Below are 27,005 nucleotides of genomic sequence, written 5' to 3' on the forward strand. Positions count from 1 at the left end.
AAAACAAATACTAAAACTTACAATACTGAACTTCATCGATATCTGGTTTCCTTTTTCGAATAAAATGGCATTGCATTGCCTAAAGAATAAACTAAATATAATAAATACTATATTAAAATTACAGTTGTAATTATGTTACATTATGGCTTAATAATGTGATGCAGAAAATAAAAAAAAATCTGGTCATAACATACCAAAAAAAATCCAATTAAATTGATAACATACCGAAAAAATCCATTATTTACAACAAAAAAATAACAAAGTGCAGTATTTTACGACCATGACCATGCAAAAAAAAAATTAAAACTTATTTGAAGTTCATCACCTTGTGACAAAATTTGAATAACAATATTTGAATTCATTACTTAAATGTAACAGCTTTTGACAATTATATGCTTGCAATCTCAACGTAGTTAGCAGGTAACATTCCAGTCATTCCTGTCCGTTGTACAGTTCCGGTCATCCAGCCTTCGTCAATGCAGGAAACATTTACTATAAGGTCACCGTCCATAAAGCTGACTTCGTCCACATCTTGAGCGCTGTAGTCATATAGGGCTCGATAGACTCGCTGTTACCAATAATTGGTTTTAATATATAGACATTTTGAATTTGAAAGATAAACATACATTATATATATATATATATATATATATATATATATATATATATAAATATATATGTTACATTAGAAAAAGTTCTCATATATTTCAAAGAGAATAAATCAGCATACTTGTAATTCAAAAAATGCAAATCAATATAAGACTATGTTGTCGGTACATATCATTAGTTTAAACCATACTCTTAATACCAAGATTTCTATTATTTTACATAAGGAAAAAATGGTGACCTCAGAAAATTTGCTGAATCTATATTTATCTTTTAAGCCCTTTTTGCGTTAATAAACGAAATTCTGCTTTGTTAGTACATGATCATTTCATAATACATATTATCAATTTTTTTTAAAATAACTCTTCAAATCTCTAACTTGTTTTTTTTTTCAATTTTAGTTTTTTTTAATTCTCATGTTTTCGTATCTATTTGATATTTTATTTTTTCTAAAACATCTAATTCTAACAATTTTGTAGTATAAAAAATAACTAACAGTGAAAAACGTTCTAAAAAAAGGCTTGCTTTTAAACTCAAATCTATTTTCAAATGCTTTCAAACTCAAATCAATATCTATTTATCAACTGGGCCTTATTCCCGTTTATTCCTATTCGATATTTCATGAGTCACCAAATTGACCTTGTACAGATGTTTTACTCTCCTACAAATCATTTGGCATTCTCACCAGTAATCAGAGAAAGTAGGAACAGTTAACACATAGTGCTACATTCATATTTTAGATTTTAAATTATAATACACTGATGATGAAACAAATCTAGTCTCAAAACATTTGTAAAATAATATTTAATAAATTAGTGCAAAAAAGAGTACTGTTAGTTCATATTTCTAAATTAATATATATATATATATATATATATATATATATATATATATATATACTATATAATATATAGTATTTATATTTCATCAACTTACTCCTGACTGCTGCGTAACATTATGTGTTGGCGTTGGAGGCATAGCATTGTATCCATAACTCACAGGATCCATATCAGCAACTGATCCAATTCTTCGTGCTTGACCACTTACTACAAAAACACAGTTATATGAAATATTTTCTAATAATATAAAATATGATTTCAAACAAAAATGAGTTTACTGTTACTACTGTTGTTATATATGATATATAGAATATGATAACATATATATATATCATGCATATATATATATATATATATATTTGCTCCAAAAAGGCGGAAGGGAGATATTTGACAACCTAATATATATGTATGTGTGTGTGTGTGTATGAAGTATAATTTTGATAATGAATAACACATAAATATAACACAAATAGCAAGCAATGTATAACTATCTGCCTAAAACCCAAATATCTTACCATATTGTGAATCAATATAAATCATTTACCTCTGAATCATGATAAACTGATATTTGCATTTTAGTTAAATCTATATCTTAATTCAAGTACCTATTATAGAATTTACCTGCGCCCCTATCGGAACTGTAAATAAGAGTAGAACTCTGTCTTGAAGTATATGGTGTATTTCTCGGTCCATCTGTGACTGGATCATAGTCAGCAATCTTTCCAATTGTTTGACTCATTTGCATATTTTGATTGCCGTATGAGGAATTGTTCACATAATTCGGCTTGTGCGCATTATTATAGGCCTGCTGGTTGCCCTGGTGATACATCTGCTGTGTTTGCTGTGCAGTATTTTGATTTGGGGTATACGATTGCTGCTGCTGACTATGCTGTTTGTAATGCTGTTGCTGTTGCTGCTGCTGCTGCTGATATTGTGCATTTGACTGATTCTGATATGAATTGGGATTCATTCCACTAGTTTGATACTGTTGAGAGTTGTAAGTGGGCGGCATATTATAATTGGGCGCATTTGGTGGCAATGTACGAGGCGGATTCATTACATCTGGCTCTGGGTAACTCATTGTCTTAGGTTGAGATTGATAGTTGTCAGGAGACTGATATGAATCTTGAGCATGCTGCGTATTACCAAGCATACTACTTTGTGGCACAACAGATGGTGCATTGTATGTTTTACTGGAATTCGTATTGTTTAAGTAGTTATCGGAAAGATTTTCCTCCGTTTCGCAAGCATCTATAAAAGCAACACAACCTGTATACAAAACATTTAAGCGCAGAACATAAATGAAATAAAGGATTAATTAATCAAATAAAATTTTAAATTTTACAGATGAAATGATTGACGAATCTTAAACAACTACAATTATGAAAGTTACCATACACTGATTACAAAAAGCTTTGATTGCCAAAAACAACACAATAAAAAGTACTGACTAAATATCAAATGAAATAAGTACAGCTAACCCTCCCATAACGCGGTGAGTGCGTACAGTGTAATAGAGAAAACATGCTATAAAAATTCGAATTCTCGCGATGCAAGAAACTTAGAATTAGTATATTTGCACGTTATATGGAGAGCAATATATAAGGAAGCAGTTTATATAAGGATCGGATAATAAAAATGAAACAAAAGATTAAAAAATTCAGAAAATCAAGCAAAATTTTTTTCAGAATAACTAAGATGCTGTGAAAAAGCTCTGACATTAACTAAAACCGATGTCATACACGGCTATCTAGTTACAAGAACCATATATGGGTTGTTGAACGAAAACCGCTCTGTAAGAGTACCTTGTCATAAAAGTGCGGTTGTAATAGGGAGGATTGACTGTTCTAATATTTATGGTATGTTGTGCATAAATGTACGAACAATGTTTTATTATGATAAGACGATTACTGAAAGATAAATTAACAAATTTCAACAATTTAAGACCAAAAGTGTTTTCATCTCTGGAATTCACTGTAATATGTTTTTCTTTATACAATGATGGTGTTATTAGAACGTGTAGAAGAGACAAACACGCATGCGTTAGTGATTATTATGAACATATAGTGATAATAAAAAATCTGATTTTTTAAAAAATGTATTGAACACCGCTGATAATAATTAATGAATCAATTAATTTACCTATAAATTCACCATTTTCGTTGATCGTTCGCTGTTTTTCCATGGCCGCTTTCTTGGCGAGGTCCCCGTGATAGGCCACGTTGCTTATTATGCGCGAATTCTGTTTGATGCGCAAGGTCTCTGGGTCGTCGGCGACCTAGGGGAATTATGAAATTTATTGAATTGAAAAAATCGATAATCATATTAATCTTATCTTACAATTCAACTAGTGGTGCATGGCATCGTGCATTTAGGTAAATTGATAGAACTTTCTGGTACCATAATTTTTTTTTTTTTAAAGCTTTAATTTTAAAAACTTTGAATAACTTGAAAATTTTTAATTTTTTGACATGTGAAATGCCTGATCAGACAAGCAGATACATAGCATTTTGTACTAAAAATTCATACGAAGATAGGACCGCTATTTTCACTTATTGTTAGAACCATATTGCTACTTATATTTCCAAGTGAAACGACTGCTTCACATCAGAGCCAGTTTTGAAGTCCATAGGCAAGGTGACCACATTTTTTTTGTTTTGCTAAGTTTTGCTTAAAATCAGATTTTTTATTGACTATACTGTTTGATTTTAATCAGAATAACAGATTTTTAGTAGGACTTAATTATTCTATTGAATGCTATATATATCATATTTTTTTCTTATTAATAACGTATTGTTTCATATAAGCATACTCATTGTATTATCAAATATTGGATGAATTGTTGTAATTTTATTATCAGGTAATTGGAAATATTCAATTTATACCTATACTTTTCGGAAACCCGGGACAATCCTGGACAGAACATCTAAATCCGGGACAAATATTGCTTTCAGAAAAACCCGAGACACAAGGTGAAAATCCGAGACTCTCCCGGCCAAACCAGGACGTATGGTCATCTTACTTCTAGGCGACGGGAGAGTTCAATAAAGTTGAACATAAATATAATTCTATATTCGTACCTGCGTGAATTTGCCTTTGCTTTTCTCGAAATCGGCATGATACTTCACATTTGACTGGATCTTCGTGTTCTCAGCGATCCGCTTCAATTCCGGTGTCTCAGCCATTGTGGTCGCTTTTACTTTTGGAATATGCCTGAATAAAATAAATAAGTATGTACATTTGTTTGTTTTCATTAGAAAATGCATAGTAATGCTTCTAAAAGAACGTGGAAATAGAACGAGCATTCAAAAACAATTATTGAATGGATTGTCTATCGATTGGAACGTTATTGCAAGAAAAATCTATATGCTATCGAATGAAGGAAAAATTCATTTCTCTTTTTCAAGCCCGAATAAATAATTATTTGCCATTATTTATTTTCAATCATTTCTCGTTGATGTTGGCACATGTATGAACAGAGCCAAACAATCGGGCGCAATAATAACAAAAAAACAAATTAATAATGTCGATATAAAACTTTGTTCGCAGCCCCTAAGAAGGGCAATTAAAAGAAATATGCAAATATGCCTGATTTACAATCATTCATGTATTAGAATAATTAGATGAAAATAGAATTACAGTCATTGGAGTAGATTTTCAATCATCAGCCTACATATACACTCATTATAGGTATATTTGTACCAGGAACGTAGCGAGTATATATTCAAAATTCTTTTATTTGAAGTAAATACCAATCCCAACACCAAAATTGGATGGATGTATATATATATATATATATATATATATATATATATATATATATATATCCAATTTTGGTGGTCCTTAATATGGGCATTTTTGAATTTCCTTGCTCGATAGGGCTCAAATGGTTCCAAATTGTAATATTAACTTTTAGATAGTGCGCCATTCAATCAAACTTCGTATGGAAATAGCATGGAAAAAAAATAGAAAATTAAAAAAAAAATTTTTGAGGTATAACTAAGCGACAAATGAATTAAAAGTGAAAATTTGTGTCATTTTTATTGAAATTTTTCCATGCTATTCGCTCTATCTAAAAGACAATATTAGCTAAAACTTTCAGAGAATTGTTAATAATATCAAGTTTACAGCAGGTACGTTTCCGTAAGAATGCGGCACCGAATTGTAGCGCCGTGCGGTAAGGGTTAAACAATAATATATGTATATATAATGAAGAAAAAAGGCTATATCTTAATAAATTTTGCCAGGTTGCCAATGCCTGCCTGCATAGGAGCAATCGTAATCAATATCAAACGTTAATCGAGATCGAACGGGCGTCGCCCGTTTGCACCTTGAAAACAGATCGTGTGTTGTGTTGTGTTGATGTCGCAATCAGCGAAAGAAGGCTCCGCGTGCGATACGTTATCATTCAGAGGAAAAGATATCAACTCAATGCTCATATCGCATATCCACGTATACAAATGCCAAATGTAATCAAATACGATACTTTAATAAGAGAATCATTTGCATTTACATGATATTAGATAGAAGAAAATGAGTGTGACAGAGGGAGATAAAATAAAAAATTTATTGTAGTCTCGTTATTCAGATGTAAAAATATTCGTACTAGTTTGCCTTATGGGGCACAACTAGTGTAACCGCCTAAAAAAGAGGTGATTTTTGGGAATTTATATTAAAAAAACTACTTTATCAATCATTTCAAAATTTTAGGAATATATTTATGTTTTAAGAATGCATAGTAAAATTTTTGAAGAAAAAAATTGAATATTTTTTAAGTTATCATCGATCTCCAACGGCGCGACAAAAAAGTGGCCCTTCACTGTTGCAGTGATTCCGGCTTTCTACGTGGATGAAATTAAAAAAAACTAGCTGTAAGTGGAATTCTGTCTTAAGGCAATTAAGGCATCGTGCCTTAAGGCAAATTGCTGGAACTTCCCGTACCAAAAAATATTATTTTCTTAAAAACGATTGACATTTTTAAAACAAATTTACTTCGAAAAAATAAGATTTTTGAGAAACTATAAATTAAACAAAAAATTACTTTTTTTTGAAAAAAAAATTTTTTCAAAAAAAAATCTATTTTTTTTTTCTTTTTAATTTTTTTTGGAAAAAATAATGTTTTCTTCTTTATTTTGTTATATTTTGGAAGATCTTTTTTCAAAGCAATCGTACTGCTTTAACTGCATAGAGACAAAATGTCAAAGCGCGTAAGCGGCGCGTCGCCGTCTAACGAATAAATATTGGTACGGAACCCATAGGAATGCAAACAAAATTTATACTTATTGTTAAAATCTCTATAAAATATCTGATGATTTGATGTGCATATGTCTAATGATCTTTTTTGACCGCCAAATGGCATTCTTTTTTACTTTTTTCGTTAGATCTCCGAAACCGCTAGACCTGCCCTCATGAAAATTTGATCAATTCTTCATCTTGTCAATACAAGTCAAATGTTTTTTGAATTATTAAAATCGGACGCTCCGTTCTCTTAAAAAATGAGTTACCGTTTTCGGCACTTTTTGCTCCGTATCTTTGGAACGGCTGGGCCTGCCTTCGCCAAAAACTAATCAGCACGTCTCCTTATCAATACGAATCGAATGTTTTTTGAATTATTCAAATCGGTTGATCCGTGTTCCCGAAATCGTCGACGAAAATTTGTATCCGCACATACATACACACACATACATACATACACACACACACACATACACACACACACACTCACACACACATACATCCATTTTTTCTAAGGTATGCCAAAATGTTAAGAAACCTCTGAAACGTAAAGATATATAAAAATTTTCATTTTCGATTTTTTTGCGATTACTATAACTTACCCTACGGGAAGTTAAAAATTCTTGTTAAACTAGGTAATATTGTCTATAAAATGAACTACGATAAAGAAAAAAAATCAAAAATTGACAAAATGACGGTTTTTTTTAAAAAAAGTCGAATTTTATCCAAAATTTTGGTCGTTTTTGGACTGCCAAAATTCGATTGTTGATCCGATCAAAAAATCGATAGTTCATTTTACGGAGAACTATATATAGAATATGTAAAAAAAAATTGATAGTGATCGGATCATTTGTTTTTGAGTAATCGCTGCAGCAAATTCGCAAAATGCTGTTTCGAGAAAAACGCGTTTAAATTAAATGATCGTTATACTATACTTTATATACTCTTTAAATGGCTGTAACACAAAAAAATTTAAAATATCGATTTAAAATTTAGGTATGTTATTTTTAAAGATATAACTATAACCTATCGAAATATGGAAAAATTGAAAATTCAATTTTTTGAAAATTTCATACAAGTTGTGCCCGTTAAGGCAAATTAGTGGAACCAAAACTTTCTGAACTAGAATTCTTTTTTTTTTTTGAAAATTTTGAAACTATTAGATTTTTCAGAGAAAATTGTCAAAAAAATTAATTAGTTTAAATGTTCCAATTATCAATAGCCTGGTTTATCACAGCGTAATAGTGTAGTGTATTTTTGTATAATTAATTTCTGTAAGTACTTATATATAAGTTCTATAACTTTATATTATTTTCCTCCTACATCATATTAAATCTTTTAGTTTTCCACTGAATGACGGTCTCGATAAAGACCGAAACATATGGATAAATGAAGTATTTCAAAACTACTTTAGTTTTTTTTACTTGGTGTTACTGCCCGATTCTAAATAACTCATCAATATATATATATATATATATATATATATATATGGAAAGGAATAGAACGTTTTTTTTTAATTATCCAAATCGGTTGATCCGTGTTCGCAAAATCGTCGACAAAAATTTGTATCCGCACACACACACAGACATAAATCAATTTTTTCTAAGGTATGCCAAAATGTTCAGAAACCTCTAAAACGTAAAGATATATAAACATTTTCATTTTCATTTCTTTTGCGATTACTACAAGTTCCCCTATGGAAAGTTAACAAACAAAATCGACTTTTTAAAAATTGTAGACCATAGTAAGTTTGACTTCAGTTAGTATTAATTAACTTTTACCATTATTCCGGTTCGCAGACCTCAATTTTGATGCCCACGGCCATTAATGTGTTGCGTAATTCGCCATTATTAATATTTCAAGCTGCATGGTATGTATGTAATATTATGTAGTATGTAGTATGTAGTATTAGTATGTACCGGCCATGTATTAACAAATGCCGCGCATAGCCTCGGCTTGCGTTTGTATGGGCCTACTTCCTGGTGACTACAAATATGCATCATTGCGCTCGCTTGGGGTTCAGTTCAGCGATAGTGTTATTAGTCGCTTCGAAAGTGCGGTGGGCGAGATGAAGAAACTTTTGTTAGACAAATCAAATCTGACGACGATCTTCGCAGTCACTAATTTTCAAGCTAGGTGTAAGTGGCATTGTGCCGCAAGGGAAATTGATGAATCTTCTCTCCGTACCGTAATTAAACATTATAGGTGTGAACTAGCTGTAAGTGGAATTCTGTCTTAAGGCAAATAAGGCATCGTGCCTTAAGGCAAATTGCTGGAACTTCCCGTACCAAAAATTATTATTTTTCTAAAAACGATTAACATTTTTGAAAAAAATTTACTTCGAAAAAATAAGATTTTTGAGAAACTATAAACTGGACAAAAAATTGCTTTTTTGAAAAAAAAAAATTAAAAAAAAAAAATCAAAATTTCTTTATTTTGACATATTTTGGAAGATCTGAACTTTTTTTCAAAGCAATCGTACTGCTTTAACTGCATAGAGACAAAATATAAAGCGCGTGAGCGTCGCGTCGCTGTCTAACGGATAAATATTGGTACGGAACCCATAGGAATGTAAACAAAATGTATACTTATTGTTAAAATCTCTATAAAATATCTGATAATTTGATGTGCATATGTCTAATGATCATTTTTGACCGCCAAATGGCTTTTTTTACTTTTTTCACTAGATCTCCGAAACCGCTAGACCTGCCCTCATGAAAATTTTATCAATTCTTCATCTTGTCAATACAAGTAAAATGTTTTTTGAATTATTAAAATCGGATGCTCCGTTCTCTTAAAAACTGAGTTACCGTTTTCGGCACTTTTTGCCCCGTATCTTCGGAACGGCTAAGCCTGCCTTCGCCAAAAACTAATCAGCACGTCTCCTTATCAATACGAATCGAATGTTTTTTGAATTATTCAAATCGGTTGATCCGTGTTCCCGAAATCGTTGAAAAATTGTATCAGGACATACATAAATACACACACCCACATATTTTTCAGAAATGTTCAGAAGTTGAAACGTAAAGATATCCAAAAACTTTTCATCTTATCCTTTTTATCTTTTACAAAAACTAATCAGCACGATTAATATCTTCTTTCGAACTGCTTCTGAATTTTCAAAAGGATTTTTGAATAGAACGTGAACTACAAAGTTTGCACTTTTCTGCTAATTTTCAAGCAACGGCTTGGCTGATAATAAAAAATCTTATTATTTATTATAATTTGTGTGAAAATAGTTTACGGTACTCTATACTAAAATACGTACATTTCGATTTTTTTTAAAAAATAAAATCGGTCCAGAAACATATATAACATCAAATAATTTTTTTAGATACATGCTAGTATCAGTTTATTATTTCAGATTTTAAAAAATTATTTGATGTTATATTACTAGATTTTTTACAAAAAAACTCTATCGCCCAGAGGTTAATTTTTTTACAATTTCGGTCCTTCAAAGTAAAATAGTAAATATAGCAAAAATAATTATATGCTTTTGGTTCTGAAAAATAAAATCATAAGAAAAACTATAAATATATATGTATATCTTCTCTCCGTATGTATAGATATATCGAATATATCGAATATATCAAATTGTCAAGATTGTAATTCAATATATATTGGAATAACAAGCCAAAATTAGCTGCAATAGCAGAAAAACAGTTTAAAAATCCCAGACAATGTAAAACTATGCTTACGGAACACATTAACACTTTAAAACACAATATAGACTTTTTTACCCGAGCCTGCTACATTTTGAGAAAAATTTATTATTATTACAAAGGAAAGTATCTTTTATAACCATTTATAACGATAGAGCAATAAATAAACGCAATGAACTCAACTTGATGTGCGATACAACACACCAACGTATAATTTTATTTTAGTATACATTTTTGTTTAAAAATTATTACAACGATTACAATGAAGATAAATGTCGAAATAGTTTGAGCGCTTGCGAACGACATATTTGCTAAGAGGTTTACAAATGTGTCACTCAATTAAATGAATGAACATTTCCTTCGTACATGTAGAAAGAACGTTCTCAAATACTACTGAATGAATTTCATGCAAATTCTCTCAGGCTTCTTAAATTGTTACTTAACTCATTTTCAGTTAACAAACTCAATTCAACAGTAATAATAGAGTACTTTCTGCTATTCATGAATCGAAATCCAAAATTAACCAATTAGATGCTCTGTGCTAGTGATAATTGTTCACATATGGTCGAAGTTTTTAATATAAACTATCTGAATTATAAAAATAGAAATAGATACATATGTTTCTTTGTATGACTGCACGCTTACTTCTTACAAATGAAATAATAAACATGCATCGCGTTTTAAAACGGTTTGAAGAGATCATATTTATAGCCGAGAGAATGCAGACAAAGGATCTTCGGACTGATCTTTGGATGAAATTAAATTAATTATAGACATTCAAAAAAAAAAAATAAAAAATTCCTACTAATTTCTATATTTCCACTGAAGACTATAACAAATGTGAGATTTTAAGTTCGGAAAAACAAAATAGGATATAGCATCATCAGACCGATGTAAAAGTTTGCCTCGGATGGTTCCTTTATGAAACACATGATTTCACAACATGATATTCAATGAGTAATTATTCAGTCAAGTGACAAGATTAATGACATTTGTATTATTTGTGAATAAGTTAAATATTAATTAGGTTTACTCAATGGAAAATTGACCAACAGCTGAAGAATGTATGTCGAAACATTTGGAAAAATAAAGATATCCTAAAATATTTTCCTTTTTATTTCATTTATTAATTTCGTCCAAAAGTCCTGAACATTTTTCCTTATCCATGATTATAGCATACCGTGGAAAAAATTGATGAGTGTGTATGTCTGATTATGAGTGTTTTGTGTGAATACAAGGTTTCGTCAACGATTTCGGGCGCACGGATCGAAGACATTCTATTCCTACTGATGAAGAGATGTGCTGATTAGTGTTTGGCAAAGATAGACCCAACCGTTTTGGAGATACTGAGCAAACAGTGCAAGAAAACAGTTTTTTGCGAGAACATCGCATCCAATTAGATTGATTCAAAAAACATTTCACTTGTATTGATTAAGTTTTTAGGAAGGCAGATCTACCGGTTTTGAAGATCTATGCCATTTGGCGGTTATGAATGATCATTAGACATATGTACATATAATTATCACATTTTTATAGAGATGTTAATAATAATTACAATATTTGTTTTTATTTCTATGGGTTCCGTGCCAAGATTTATAGTATTTGATGTTCAATTATATAGTTTAATAATGTCCTCGGCATTTTCGACTACTAAGAGTAAAATTGGGATACGAACCGTATGAATGACTTGAAATCTGTGGCTGGTTTCGAATTTCAAAAAAAACTTGAATATAGTTTTAAGCTAATAAAAATTTGTCAGTATTACATATTAGTTAATCCATTTTGTTTTAATATTTTAAATATTATTCTGCATATATGAATTCAATGCTGTTTGTTTTATTTATTTCTTTATACCTTAGTTTAGCTCACGTATGATAGAAATGTTTGAATAATTTACAAAAACATTCATGTATCTCAACATTGAAACTTTTTTAGATACGCACGTTCGACTTTGATAAAAATGGTCAACTACAACATGATATATTGATAATTCGACACCGCAAAAATTATAAATAATATTTCATAGAAATGTTTACAGAACAATATAAAATATTTTAATAAGTGGTTAAGGACCTCGGTCTAGCAACCACAAGGTTGCGAGATCAAGCAGTAGTGATATACTTTCAAATGATAACAAAGATCAAGAAATATGGGTTCAAGTAAAAATAAAATCAAAAATATTTTTTTAATATATTTTCACGTTTCAAAATCTTCTGAACATTTTGGCATACCTTACAATTGAAATTCCTATGCGGATACAATTTTCCGTCCACAATTTAGAAAACACGGATCAACCGATTTGAATGAATCAAAAAAAACATTCGATTTCTATTGATGAGGAAACATGCTGATTAGTTTTTGGCAAAGGCAGGCCCATACGTTACGAAGAATTAAAAAATTAAAAAATATTTTTTTCCAAAAAGCAATAGTTTCGTCAACACAAGCAGAATCATTCAAATTGGATGCTTAGTTCTTTCAAAAACTGCCATTTATTGCTCGGTATCCCCGAAACGGCTGGACCTGTCATTGCCAAAATGTTTTTTTAAATCGAATGTTTTTTTTAACCATTCAAATCGGTTGATCCCTGCGCCCGAAAACGTGAACGAAAATTTGTATCCATACATACATACATACACACACATCCATTTTTTCTGAGGTATGCCAAAACGTTCAGAAACCTCTGAAACGGGAAGAAATACAAAAATTTTCAATTTCGATTTTTTTGCGATTACTATAACTTACCCTACGGGAAGTTGATGATAGTAAAAAAAATTGATTGCCCCTTTCTTACAACGATTTAAAATTCATGCCCTCTACACTAGAATATCCCCTTCAGTTAAGTTAAATCAAATCAATTAAGTCATCAACCATAAAATAAAATTTCAAGATCGGTGCAACTAAAATTTGAATAATTTGAAATGTGTGAAACATTTCGTCCAGCATATATGTTCATTACCATTACATTCCATTACTAAATGTATTTATTTAATTTATCCAAATATTATCATAGCTTATCGATTATTCTGCAACAATCTCACTGTCGGTTACAAGAGAGAGAGAGGGGATAAAATATAAAATAAGCCTTAAATACCTCATATTATTATTATAAACTGGCTATCAGAATTTTATTTTCGATTAGCAGCGTCCACTTACGGCATAGTTGAAATATCATAGAATGGAATGTCACATAGGAGAATACACGGCCAGTCGCTGTCAAGGCCATTCTAATAAGCTAATATCATGCAATGAGAAAGACTACGACTATATCGTAATAATCGTAATGTGCGATCCGTGACCAGGACAGATCAGGCCACACCAGGCCAGATCAGGCCATGTCAGGCCAGGCCGCGATATCCTACTTCAATTGACACGGATACTTCCGAGGAAACCAGTTCAAATAGTAATAATCTCATTGATCATCAATTATTGTAGAAGTACAGTAGAAATGGTTTATTATGACTCAGTATATATTGAACAACCGTTTATTATGACGTATTAAATACACCATGAAGTTAGCAGAATTAGTACTTTTATGTATTGAATTACTTTTATATTATATACATTTTTTTAACTTGCCGTAGGATAAGTTATAGTAATCGCAAAAAAATCGAAAATGGAAATTTTTATATATCTTTACGTTTCAATGGTTTCTGAACATTTTGGCATACCTTAGAAAAAATGGATGTTGTGTGCGGATACAATTTTTTGAATTGATGGTTTGAATGATTCAAAAATCATTCGATTTCTATTGATAAGGAGACGTGCTGATTAGTTTTTGGCATAGACAAGTCTAGCCGTTTCGAACATACGGGGCAAAAAGTGTCATAAACGGTAACTCAGTTTTTAAGAGAACGGAGCGCCCGATTTGAATGATTCAAAAAACATTTTATTTGTATTGAAGAAATGAAAAATTTATGAAATTTTTGAAAAAGCAGGCCTAGCGGTTTCGAAAAACCAATAAAAAAAAGTTTTAAAAAAATGTCATTTGGCAGTCAAAAATTATCTTCAGACATATGCACATCAAATTATCAAATATTTTATAGAGATTTTAATATCATAAATAAAAAATCAAATTTTTTTGGGTTGATTTTTTTAAAAACATTAAAAATCTCAAAAATCAATTTTTTCAGTTCTAAAAAAATTGAATCTTTTTCAAAAAATTTAATTTTCGGTTCGGGAAGTTCCAGCAATTTGTCTTAAGGCAGGATGCTATGCACCACTAGTTATATTTTTTATTTTATCTGTACTATTCTATCTTACATTAGACACATAGAGGTCATTTTCGGATAAAAGCTGGATATTTCGGATAATAAAATTGTTCTTTAGCGTTTGTACCATTTGGAGGCTAGGTTTCATGCGTAAAACGCCTGATCGTGACTACCAATTCATGCGAATATAGATCCGTAATATAGCATTATCATAACATTTCTATTTTATCTGAAAAATTTTCATAATTTAATTCAAGCGTTAACAAATATTTGTAATGGAAATCATATCTTATCAAGCTTTGTGATAATAAAATCTGTACAATCAAATATATTTTGTAAGAATTTTGTACAAGATATAAAATTAACTATTTCGCATAAAATTTCTTTTTTTTGCCATTTGACTGGCAAAATTGGACATCTAGCAAATATAAAAAAGAAAATGGACTAGATGTAAGTGGCATTTCGCCTTTACACAAAGGGCACACCTGTGTAAATAATCGACTCAACCAATAAAAATTGATTTATTTAATTTTTTTCTGAATTTTCACTAAAAACTGAATAATTTAATTTCCAATCGATATCTTTCAAACAAACTGTGATATCTGCAATTATTTTAACTAAATTCAATTTATTTAAAACAATTCAATAAACTAGTGTTTTATAAATGCATATGATTCAAATGTGGTGCATGTTCTAAGAGCTCGACTCATTATTTCAAACTTCAATGAATTTTTATAATTGAACTACTATTTGCAAACCTAAAACATGTTTGATTAGACATCTCTATATCACTGTGCAAAGTTTTATCAAAATTGCCAAATAAAAATTTCCAACAATTCAAAAAACAGCTCTGCCGACCTTTACTTAAAACTAATCAGCACGATTCCTATATAACTGATATTTTTCTAACAAGGGTTTTTAAATTTTCATGATAGGTTCAGATTTTTTGGTAAAAAGGATGAAAAATGTTGATAAAAAAATTGTGCACTTATTAAGAAAGTGCTCAACTGATTGTCTAGTTTTTGAGACAACGCCAAGAAAGGTCAAATATTGACCCACATACCCACCCACCCATATAAGTCGCAAAGAATCATGAATGTTTCACCACCTTCATTTACAAAATTTATGCAAAATATATTTAGATTTTGATATGCTAATATTAACTTTTAATGTTTTTTTAATTTAGTATACTTACGCTTCGCAATATGGTTGTTTGTTGTATCCTTTGTAGGTCTTCATGTTTAGGGTCATGCCACATCCTTGACATTTGAAACATCCTTTGTGCCACACCTGAAATAGAAATCGAAGGTGAAAATGACAATGTACTACGAAAATAGATAAACATCAATGCAAATTGAGTTGTAAAAAAAGAATGGCAAACAAATAAAATATTATATTTTATATTTTTAGTTGTTATTGCAAAAGAGTGGTTAACACATTTTGCATATATCATTTTCCATATGAATGCACATGGTGAACAATTAAATTTATAATTGGTTCAGTAGTTTATGAGTCCATTCCGGACAAACATCGTGACACGTACTTTATATTTTCTATATAAAATTTCTCGAGTCATGATGGCAATACTCCTCTGAAACGGTTTGACCAATTTTTATGAAATTTTATAACCACATTCAGTATGTGATTTTTGTAAAAGAGATCACAATTTAAGATTTTAATAATGATATAAGTAATGATATAATTTTTTATCCTTATTTCGTAAAAGCCATTTTAGTAATTGAATAATTTTTCATCCCTCTGTCAGTCAATACATGTTTTTTAAATATGGATTTATGAATCCCTATCATCTTTGAAATAAGAATTTGTGAATTTAAATAGGAAGGTGTACAAATTGTGAATTGGTAAAAATTTAGAGTTGTATTTATTTTCAATAAAGCAATAAAAAAGATAAAATAAAGAATACAAGTAAAACTTGTAAAAACTTTACTTCAAATTCAAAAATGGAAAATATGTCTCGATGAGAAGAGCTTTGTAAATCATTTCATTTATCTAACTTTTAATTTTATTAATTTAATATTTATTAGAAAAGTTGTTGTGATATTAATAGGTGTATCAAATTTTTGTGTTTTTTTTTTTTTAAATTATTTGTATAAACTGAAGATGGGTCAAATTAGTTTAACAATGAAGACATTTTTTTCACAAAAATTGTTTTAATTATTCAATGGATGCCCAAGAACAACTCTATATATGTATATATTATATATATATATATATATATATATATTAAATTTTTTATATATATATATATTATATATATATATATATATATATATGTATGTATATATATATATATATATATGATATATTTAGATCATATAGATATGTATGTATATTTAGATCCAGCAGTTTGTGAATCGTTATCTTCCAATTACAATTTCATTGATTATTTAAGAGAATTCTTTGATAGCATATCTGAGATCTGAATCCGCTTTCAAGTATCTATAAATCAACTACTTCAAAGAACAATTATTTTAAAAATAACAATTAGGCCACCAAAAACAATGAAATTATATCGTTTTTCATTGAAAAATATATATTTATAAAAAAGCATTTGAGTTTAAACACGAAAACAACGGCTTTTTGAAACTAACACGTGTGTGCATATGACTACATGTTTATACATACATTTGCTGATGCATACTCTACTCATACAATTTATATGGTCGGGCACAATTGAACAAAGTTAATTCTGAATTGATGGGATGAATTGCGTAATTTCATCATATATATATATATATATATATATATATATATATATATATATAACTTACAAAAGAAACACATCGGTATTACAGAAATTGCAACAATAAATCACATACAATAAACAAACAATAAATCACAGACTTGGAATATGTCTCCAAGTAAAAATGCCTTTAAATAAATATTACTCAACAACCGTTGGGTTGCCTCTTACAAAGACGACCTTGCAAAAAAGAAGTTGTTCAAAAGTAATTATAAAAATACATTCAAGCTATATTTCAACTCAATTATTTTTCACGTTTTTTTTCAAACGCTGTTAAACTTTGTATATAGTTTGAAATAGTCATTCACATTTCAATCGTATGTTCCCACAACATATCGAATTTGTATAATGAAAACGATGATTTCGAACGCCCAAACAAAAATGAATCATCAGAAACATTTCCTCGTATTTCGTCTGCAAATTAAACTTTAATCAATAAAACTTTTAAATTATAACTGTATAAGAGTAAACTAATCGTAAAAGACCGAAATTCCACGTGGTTATAGCTATAAACATAACATAATAAATAAACATATATAATTGAAATATGTACACATATAACAGGTTGGCCATCCAATGTTTTCAATTTCCTATGTAAGTTATAATAATGGAACAAAAATCAAAAATGAAAATGTTTGCATATCTTCACGTTTCAGAGGGTTCTGAACATTTTGGCATACCTCAGAAAAAAATGTCCGCGATTTGAATGACTCAAAAAAATTTTTGCTTGTGTTGACAAAACAATTGCTTTTGGGGAAAAAATATTTCAGAATTATCATTTTTTTTAAAAAAAATTTTTTTTTGTATATCGAAAACAATTCAGATTTTAATTTTAATTCTGGCTAAGGTTCTAAAGCTCACTTATATACTTTAAATAAATAATTTTAACTTTGCAATTCAGTTTATATAATTCTTATAAATATTAGACAATGTTACAGTATTTATAATAATCTATTTGAAAACATTTAATTTTCCTCGAACATTTCATTACAGTACGGGAAGTTCCAGCAATTTGCCTTAAGGCACGATGCCATACACCACTAGTTTTCTGCATTTTTTTTTCAATGGCAGCCAAGAAAACCGTTTGAATGAAATTATTTGCCATTATTAACCGGAAATTTGAGAAAATATTCAGTAGCATTTTCAAAAAAAAAAAAAAATAATAATAATAAGACAGTTATTTGTCGGACCCCGTATATAGGTGTACTCATTTAGCGTTTTCTCTAAGGAATGAAAAATTAATCAGAGGCGCCTTGAATATAACATAAATGTTGATTTCTTACTACTGGTATATTGAAATTTTTTTCTGAATAAAGAAAGAATCATTATTCAACTGTGAGAACCAGGTACATGTATGAATGGCTAGTAGTGTCCAGCATTGCGTATAATCTTATGTTTCAATAACATACGTAATATATGCACATGTGAGTCACAAGGCAACTGTGGATGATATCATAAAACTATTAAGTTTATAAATATATCTTGGGCAATGTTTTCTAAGAAGCAGCCTGAACTACTTTGGAAAGACGATGCTCAATACGAGTACCTATAATCGCTACTAAGACGTTTTAGGAATTGCGTTCTGGTCAACAAAATAATAGAACAGAATCATTACCCATCTGGTCAACGAGGGGAATCCGACTCATCAAATATATATATATATATATATATATATATATATATATATATATATATATAAATTATTTTAGTTTAGAAAAAAAAATGTTAGCATGTCATTTAACATAATCAGTTTGACAAAAAAAAATTGCTGAGAAATGTAATATCACAATGACGAATAGGAAGTGATTAATTTTGCGTGGAAGTAAGGCTTACGTTTCAAATGTAAGCAATGATTGTACGCCAAATGATTATTTTAATCTATATATATATATATATATATATATATATATACGTATATATATATATATATATATATAAACGAGTGTGTTGAGTCAGGCAATAGCACCAAGTAAAAAAAAACTAAATCAATTAGGAAATTTAGCTAATTAATCCATACATTTCAGTCTTCATCGAGACCGTCATTCAGTGGAAAACTGGAAAGTTGTTTATAATTAATTTAGAAAATGAAAATGGATGTAAACATATTGGACATAAAGATAGGTACTTACAGACTTTGTCTTTGTCTTCTAAACTACTGAAACCGATTTTAAATTTTATTGGTTCACTATGTGTATTTATATCAGGATTAGGTTATAGGCAATATTATAAATTTCATTTTCCAGAAACTTCAATTGATTTTGACATTTAGGAAACAAAACACTAGGAAATCACAGTAGTCAATGTTTCTAGAAACATCGTGATCCATGTTACGCTAAATATCATATATTTGTGCCCAAAAATATTACAAAAAAAAAACGGTCAACGCAGTTCAGAAAATCAAACGACAAATTCAAAGAGGAATGAAATATATTGCAAGGTAACTAATGTTATGTAATAAAAAAAAATACAATGATAATATCAATTATATTTGAAATAGTACATTATTTGTGAATGTCAGAATGTAAACTCAGAAATTTGAAAAAACAATAAATAAAATGGAAAATACAAAGTAGCTAAGATATTATTGTGACAAATTAAAGTAAATTAATCGAATAAGAAAAAAATAAAACTTTTATTTAAAAAAAAAATAAAATGGTTAATAATAGCTACCCAGTAGTTTTTCATGCCCTAATTCATGCAAACATATGTTATTTTATATTTTGGGTCATTTAAATTGACCCATTTGTTGTTTTTGTACATATTAATTAGATATAATAAATTAGTGGTTTCCAAACTTTTCGTACAGTTTTTATAAAAAAAATGTTTGCGCCTTCTCTTAATTTTTATTTAATTTTTTGTGTCAATATTGCAGGTTTTCTTTGGAAAATAGTAATCTGTACCTTTGCTAGAGCCCTACAGATTAAAAACCACGGTAATAATTTTTTATCCATATAATTATAATTATATAATTATAATTATCAGGCAACAAATTAATATACATTATTATGTGAAAAAAATACAGAAAAAATAATTAATTTTTCATTAATTTTTTATATCATTTCAATATTGCAGGTTTTCTTTGGAAAATAGTATTCTGCAAGCAGCTATACGCCCCCTTTGAAACAGCCCTACAGGTTGAAAACCACGGTAATAATTTTTTATTGAAATTATTTAATAATTTAAATTTATTACTGAATTATTCTTGTTAATGAAAGAAATATAAAGCCGACTCTTTATCATATATGACAAATTCTGTTCAGAGATATTCCTAAAAATTGATCTGGCTTGATTTACAATAAAATACTCAAATATTTATTTTTATAAAATAGGTATTTTCTTAAATAACAATCTTATATAAGATACAGATTGATCTTATAAGGTATTTTAAAAAGCGAACAAGACAGCAACAAAAAAACTAGTAGTGTATGGCATCGTGCCTTAAAGCAAATTGCTGGGAATTCCTGTACTGAAAATTAAAATGTTTAAAAAAGCCTTAATAGTTTACGATTACTTAAAAAAATAGTTTTTTGAGAATTTTGATATTTTTGAAAAAAAAAAGACTTTTTTACTATGGTATGCCAAAATGTTCAAAAACCTTTCAAACGTAGAGATATATAAAAAATTTCATTTCCTATTTATTGATTCCGATAACTTATCCTACGGAAAGTTAATTATGTTTCAATAAGAATAAAACATTAAATATCACTCCAAAGAGAGAAACCTACAGTTTTCTTCGAATCGATTCTCAGTGCTCGAGTTAGACCCAGATACTATTGTTTCCGATTTGTGATTTCTATGAAGATATGCGGTATGTTGTTAAAAGCTAAGAGTGTAAATTTCATCTACGTAAAAAAGAAGTCATCGTACTAGAATTTGAACTGGTATATATGGGCGTGTTTGAAGATGGGTGGAACGCCGCTTATGGGTTATGAGTTCGGCGGCTGCTCAATACAATAGACGGCCATCCAGCCAGCCAGCCAGCCAGCCACGCTCCCAGAGCTGAACGCTCGACGATGGATCGACGTTCAACCTCACTTGTGCAACGATATGCGAATTTAAAAATTGCTGGAACTTCCCGTATCAAAAATTATTATTTTTTTTAAAACGAACGAAACTCCGAAAAATTTAGATTTTTGAGAAACTATAAATTGGACAGAAAATTACTTTTTTTAAAAAAAAATGAAAAAAAAAAAAATGTTTTCTTTATTTTGACATATTTTGAAAGATCTAAACTTTTTTTCAAAGCAATCGTACTGCTTTAACTGCATAGAGACAAAATATCGAAGCGCGTCAGCGCCGCGTCGCTGTCTAACGGATAAACATTGGTACGGAACCCATAGGAATGTAAACAAAATTTATACTTTCATTTTTGACCGCCAAATGGCATTTTTTTACTTTTTTCGTTAGATCTCCGAAACCGCTAGACTTGCCCTCATGAAAATTTGATCAATTCTTCATCTTGTCAGTACAAGTAAAATGTTTTTTGAATTATTAAAATCGGACGCTCCGTTCTCTTAAAAACTGAGTTACCGTTTTCGGCACTTTTTGCCCCGTATCTTCGGAACGGCTAGACCTGCCTTCGCCAAAAACTAATCAGCACGTCTTCTTATCAATACAAATCGAATGTTTTTTGAATTATTCAAATCGCTTCATCCGTGTTCCCGAAATCGTCGACGAAAAATTGTATCCGCACACACATACATCCATTTTTTCTAAGGTATGCCAAAATATTCAGAAACCTTGGAAACGTAAAGATATATAAAAATTTTCAATTTCGATTGTTTCGCGATTACTATAACTTGCCCTACGGGAAGTTAACTAGTGGTGTAGTATGGCATCGTGCCTTAAGGCAAATTGCTGGTACTTCCCGTACCAAAAACTAAATTATTAAAAAAAAACTTTGCAAAATGTTGAAAAAATTCGATTTTTGAGGGATTTTGAATTATTTTAAAAAAATTGCCTTTTTTGAAAAATTTGATTTTGTATTTTGATTTTTTTTTTGTATTTTAATTTTGAACATATTTTTAAGCCATCGCTCTGCATAGCTGATTTGAAGTCGAAAAATTAAAGCGCGTAAGCGCTGCGAAGTCGTCTAACGTGTAAACATTGGTACGGAACCCATATAAATGTGCACAAAATTTGTACTTATTATTAAAATCTTTATAAAATATTTTTATAAAGTTAATAATACTGTGACGATTTGTACCAACGGTCAACCATTGGGTTGCCTTCTGAAAAAGCCTAATCATCACAACAGCCTATAAGTTCAGATCTCTATTAAAAAAATACATACAGTTAAACCCTGTTCAAAAAATTTCCCAGCAATTAGATCAAAACGCGTCTTAAGCAAGAAAGCGTATTATGCGGGATGGATAATTTTGGCAAAGTGCAAGGACCGGCGTGAAGTGGCATTAAGCTTGATCGTCTTAACGGAGCTCTACTACTTATGTTAGTAATTAACAAAGTCTAATAATCGGGAATAACATAAATAAAAAAAATATTAAATTCAATTTACAATCCATGCGTTTCGGTTATAGTTCTAGCCTTCAGTGGAAATTAAAAATAAAATTTGAAAATACACAATTGAAATTGAAGGATTAAAAAAAAAGTACAATTTCCTAATGCTAATGTTTAAAATAGAAAATTCAATAACCAATTTCTGTTTTTAACACTTTGTAAGTTTTTTTAATTTTTCCATCTCAATTGTGCAATGACAAAACCAAATTAATAAAAATTTTGTAAAATATAATGTATTGATATTTGCTGCGCAAGCAATCTAAATAAATTTTTGTAAGTTCTAGAAATTCCATTATCTTTTATGAAAATTTTGAAATAAACTAATTGTAAATGGCATCTTGGTAAAAGACAGTGCAAGTTGTGTATAAACAGTATACTGAATCAATAAAAATTAAATTTTAGTTATTCTGATAAAATTTTATACTGCTTATTTAACAACATTTTCATTTTTACCGAAAACTAATCAATTTCCAATTAATATCTTTTATTCTTACAACATTTTTAATTGTAATAAATCAATTTAATTTATTTAACACACTTCATTTTAGTTCTTGTTCTAAAAATGTATTTTATTTAAGTGTGGACGTAAACGATAATCAGTAATGAAAAACAGAATTATTATTCCAAACTTTGATAAATTTTTATAATTCAACCACATATGGTAGACCTATATTTTATATTATATAATATTTTATTTTATTATAATATTTTATTTTATTAATTTCGAAGAAACGACCCGGCCGATCTTTATTAAAAACTAGTAACCAGCACTATTCCCAACTGATATGAATTCACGATTTTTGATTAAAATTTAGATAATCGTTTTTTATAATTTATAACAAATATAATAGTTATAAAATAAGCAATTACTATTTCTAACAAACTTACTGAACATTTTAATAATTTATATCGTCCTGAACAAAATTAATATTGCATTTCAAAAAAGGCGCTCAATATCGATAAATCAATCGTAAGCGATTCAAAATCAATTTATCTAGGAGATTGCCATATATGAATAAATAAATTTGCGCAAATACAAATACTATTATTAATAATTATAACTATCTTTTAAAATTTATTCTTTTATCCTTTTTCTGTTAAAAGATTCTAATTTTCATTTGATTATTTCTAGAACGATTATTATAACACCATATTTATATATTCAAAACATATCCTGTCACAGAATATTGCACGGCGTGGGCAACACCAAAATTTGTGGGCTAAAGCAGGCTGCGAAAACAAAAACCGCATGCACAAGTCGGCTCGTTGAAAAGGGTATATTCAGAAACTCGAACATAATCTCACAGCATCGTCCCCAAGGTGAGTCATTTTGTTATATTATTTAATATTTCGACATATTTAATAACGGCGAGTGTTATTGAAGTAGAATAATCATTATTTCATTGTTTTTCATCAATTTTACTTTGGTTCAAACGGACCGCCGGTACGAACGAACTACGGCGGACATTTTGTATTTCAATTGCACAGTTTAGATTTTGTTTTCAGGTTTAAAGACATTTATTCCTTGATCAAAATGAGTGATAACGTGCCGAAAAAAGATGTTACCGAGCAGGGCGACCAATTTGATTTCGAGGAGTTCGGGTATAAAAGTCATTCGTTTGGTATTAATGACCATTTTAATATTGCGAACTTTAACTATAGGAGGTATGTCCCGCTGTGCGTCCGCCGTAATATATTAACCCAAATGATCTCTGATTTCCCCGAGCCGATGAAAGAGCGCGTGAAAGCGTTAAAAGAGCTCCAGTTCGAGAACACTCAGTTGGAAGCTGAATTTTATAAAGAAGTATTCAGTCTCGAGTGCAAGTACCAGAAGCTCTACACCAAACTATATGAGAAAGTAAGAATTACACATGTTGTACAATATAGTATAAATACATATAACTAATACTCTTTTACTCTACAGAGGAGTGAGATAATTCATGGCAAGCGAGAACCCACACCTTCGGAGAGCTCCTTCGATATCCCTGAGCCAAACATCGAGCCACAGTTGAAGGACAAGCTCTATGAAATTGCCAAGTAATGCAAGCGTTTAATATTAGCTTAGTCAACATTTTAATTTACATTCTCTCAATAGGCACAAGATGTCAATAAACACATCCTTCACAAATGACACAAAAGGTATCCCTGAGTTTTGGTTCCAAATCTTTCGTAATGTCTACATGTTGAGTGAGTTAATTGAGAAGCACGATGAACCTGTTTTGAAGACTTTGCTGGATGTCAAAGTTGACTACTTTAATGAACCAATGGTAAAGATTCAAAATACTTTCTATAGAAAAAACAAGTTTGATTTTATTTTTTCGGGTTTTCTAGGGCTTCACTTTACATTTTATATTTGGACCAAACAAGTACTTCTCGAATAAGGTGCTCACAAAGGAATATACAATGACTTGTGTTCCCAGCAGGGAGAACCCCTTCAATTTCGACGGGCCAGAAATCACAAGCTGCAAGGTCGGTATTAAAATATTTAATGCATTTTTTCATTTAATTACAACGTCTAATTCTTTAGGGCTGTGAGATCAACTGGTATCCCGAAATGAACCTAACAAGACTCCGAAAGGTGAAAGAAGATGATGAAGAAGAGGACGAGGTAACAAATAGAATATTTAGGATTATTCTTTATTCTTAATCTAATACTACGTATTTTCAGGAAGAGAAGTATTTAGACTCGTTCTTCAACTTTTTCTCCCCGCCCTCTCCTCCAATCGCTGGACAACTAGCAATAGATGAGGATGCTATTCGGCGATTATCCTATGATTACGAAATCGCTCATTACATTCGTGAGCGCATAATTCCCCACGCAGTGCTTTTCTATACCGGTGAGGGCATTGATGACAGTGATGAGGACGATGATGAAGATGAGGATGACGATGACGACGATGACGATGATGATGACCAAGAGGAGGTAATATAGTTATAATAAATCTTGTAAGACAGTGTTTTATATTATTTTGTTTTGCGCAGCTTGCGGATGTCATTCGCAAACACTGGATGACCACCAATTCCAACCAAACTGCCTAATTCTACATGTGATACTCTATGCATTGAAAATGTATAAAAACACGGTTATCTTGTTATTACATTCATAATACATGTTGTGAAGTTTCTTTTTGGGATGAAATTATACTTCAAATCCTAAATCCCTTCCCTTCCTAATTTTTTTAAACCTATCTATTTTCAGGATCTGATTTACAATGCTGATGCTAATCGCCCTGTACCTGATATATTTAGATTATTTTAATTATGTACCTTGTTTAAACTTACTGTGATATATGTTAATGAATTAACTTCAAAATTATTAGTAATTGTAAATTTGAGAAATTTTTGTGTGATAATCAAATAAATATTAAATGTTAAATTGAAGTTTTATTAATCAAACAATATGAAGTAAAATTACATAAAACCAATAAACATACAACAAAAATATTTTGAATAAAAAGTAAATATAATTACTAATGTAATTTATTAACTTTTCTTCAAACAAGCATTAATTTACATGAAATATCAGCAATTTTAAATATGAATAAAATGTTTCAAAATTAATCTTGATTTGGGTGAACGTTGTTAACAACCACTTGTTAATTTAACGGAATATTGTCACAATCAAATTCTGGAAAGTTGTCAACTTTTGAGGTTATATTATATGAAAAAAAATTGAATGATTTTAGAATTATGAACTTATTTAAAATAAATGTGTTAGTACATATTTTATAAATTTCAACTAATGTAAAGCTACATAAAATACATTGTTAATCAAGAGGACACTTCGTTATTTACAACACACAACACAACTTGCTACTGTAACAAAAATTAATTAAAAACACAAAAAAAAACGTAAAAAAATACAAAATCAAAATCAATCTTTACCTTATCTAAGCATTTGAATTCCTCTATTGGATACACAATTTTTTCACATCTAGCACAGGTCTTATTCATTTTGATCACTCACGACAATGTTTCAGACAAGAAATGTTTTCACTATTAAAAAATTTATCACAAAGAAACTGTATCGGAGCAAGGAACGGCGCCCGTCATTAGCGTAATTCAACATGTGATTAATATCTAGATTTGTTTAATGATTGCCACAATAATAAATTTATTAATAACAGATCAGCACAAATTTAATGAATGAATGAAAATGTGTTTATATTCAGTA

The 27,005-nt window shown here is 29.7% G+C and overlaps 2 protein-coding genes across 2 annotated transcripts; one reads left to right on the plus strand and one right to left on the minus strand.

Moving 5' to 3' along the window:
* Window positions 1-286: 286 nt before the first annotated feature.
* On the minus strand, window positions 287-27,005 carry LOC113376466 (LIM and SH3 domain protein F42H10.3-like). The gene is made up of 7 exons (XM_026616391.1): window positions 26,717-27,005; window positions 15,746-15,840; window positions 4,526-4,658; window positions 3,588-3,723; window positions 2,067-2,696; window positions 1,543-1,652; window positions 287-568 (listed from the first exon to the last, which is right to left on the minus strand). The coding sequence occupies exons 1-7, from the start codon at window positions 26,783-26,785 to the stop codon at window positions 389-391; spliced, it is 1,353 nt and encodes a 450-aa protein (XP_026472176.1). The 5' UTR covers window positions 26,786-27,005; the 3' UTR covers window positions 287-388.
* On the plus strand, window positions 24,037-25,956 carry LOC113376468 (nucleosome assembly protein 1-like 1-A). Its single transcript, XM_026616392.1, has 9 exons — window positions 24,037-24,151; window positions 24,338-24,433; window positions 24,494-24,689; window positions 24,756-24,868; window positions 24,927-25,098; window positions 25,163-25,300; window positions 25,359-25,439; window positions 25,500-25,754; window positions 25,814-25,956. Exons 2-9 carry the CDS (start codon window positions 24,366-24,368, stop codon window positions 25,868-25,870), a joined length of 1,080 nt encoding a protein of 359 aa, XP_026472177.1. The 5' UTR covers window positions 24,037-24,151; window positions 24,338-24,365; the 3' UTR covers window positions 25,871-25,956.

The sequence above is a fragment of the Ctenocephalides felis genome, unplaced genomic scaffold (assembly GCF_003426905.1).
Source record: "Ctenocephalides felis isolate EL2017-DRISC unplaced genomic scaffold, ASM342690v1 CF-g0.4_SCAFFOLD_01886, whole genome shotgun sequence".
Lineage (NCBI taxonomy): Eukaryota > Metazoa > Arthropoda > Insecta > Siphonaptera > Pulicidae > Ctenocephalides > Ctenocephalides felis.

Excerpts from the sequence above, each read along its gene's own strand:
- LOC113376468 (XM_026616392.1), top strand. The coding sequence starts at position 24,366 with ATGAGTGATAACGTGCCGAAAAAAGATGTTACCGAGCAGGGCGACCAA. Across the intron at positions 24,690-24,755 it reads ACACCAAACTATATGAGAAA|AGGAGTGAGATAATTCATGG; the intron begins GTAAGAATTACA and ends TTTACTCTACAG. Across the intron at positions 25,099-25,162 it reads ACTACTTTAATGAACCAATG|GGCTTCACTTTACATTTTAT; the intron begins GTAAAGATTCAA and ends CGGGTTTTCTAG.
- LOC113376466 (XM_026616391.1), bottom strand. The coding sequence starts at position 26,785 with ATGAATAAGACCTGTGCTAGATGTGAAAAAATTGTGTATCCAATAGAG. Across the intron at positions 15,841-26,716 it reads AATTCAAATGCTTAGATAAG|GTGTGGCACAAAGGATGTTT; the intron begins GTAAAGATTGAT and ends TTTCTATTTCAG. Across the intron at positions 1,653-2,066 it reads CAGTTCCGATAGGGGCGCAG|TAAGTGGTCAAGCACGAAGA; the intron begins GTAAATTCTATA and ends GTGTTTTTGTAG.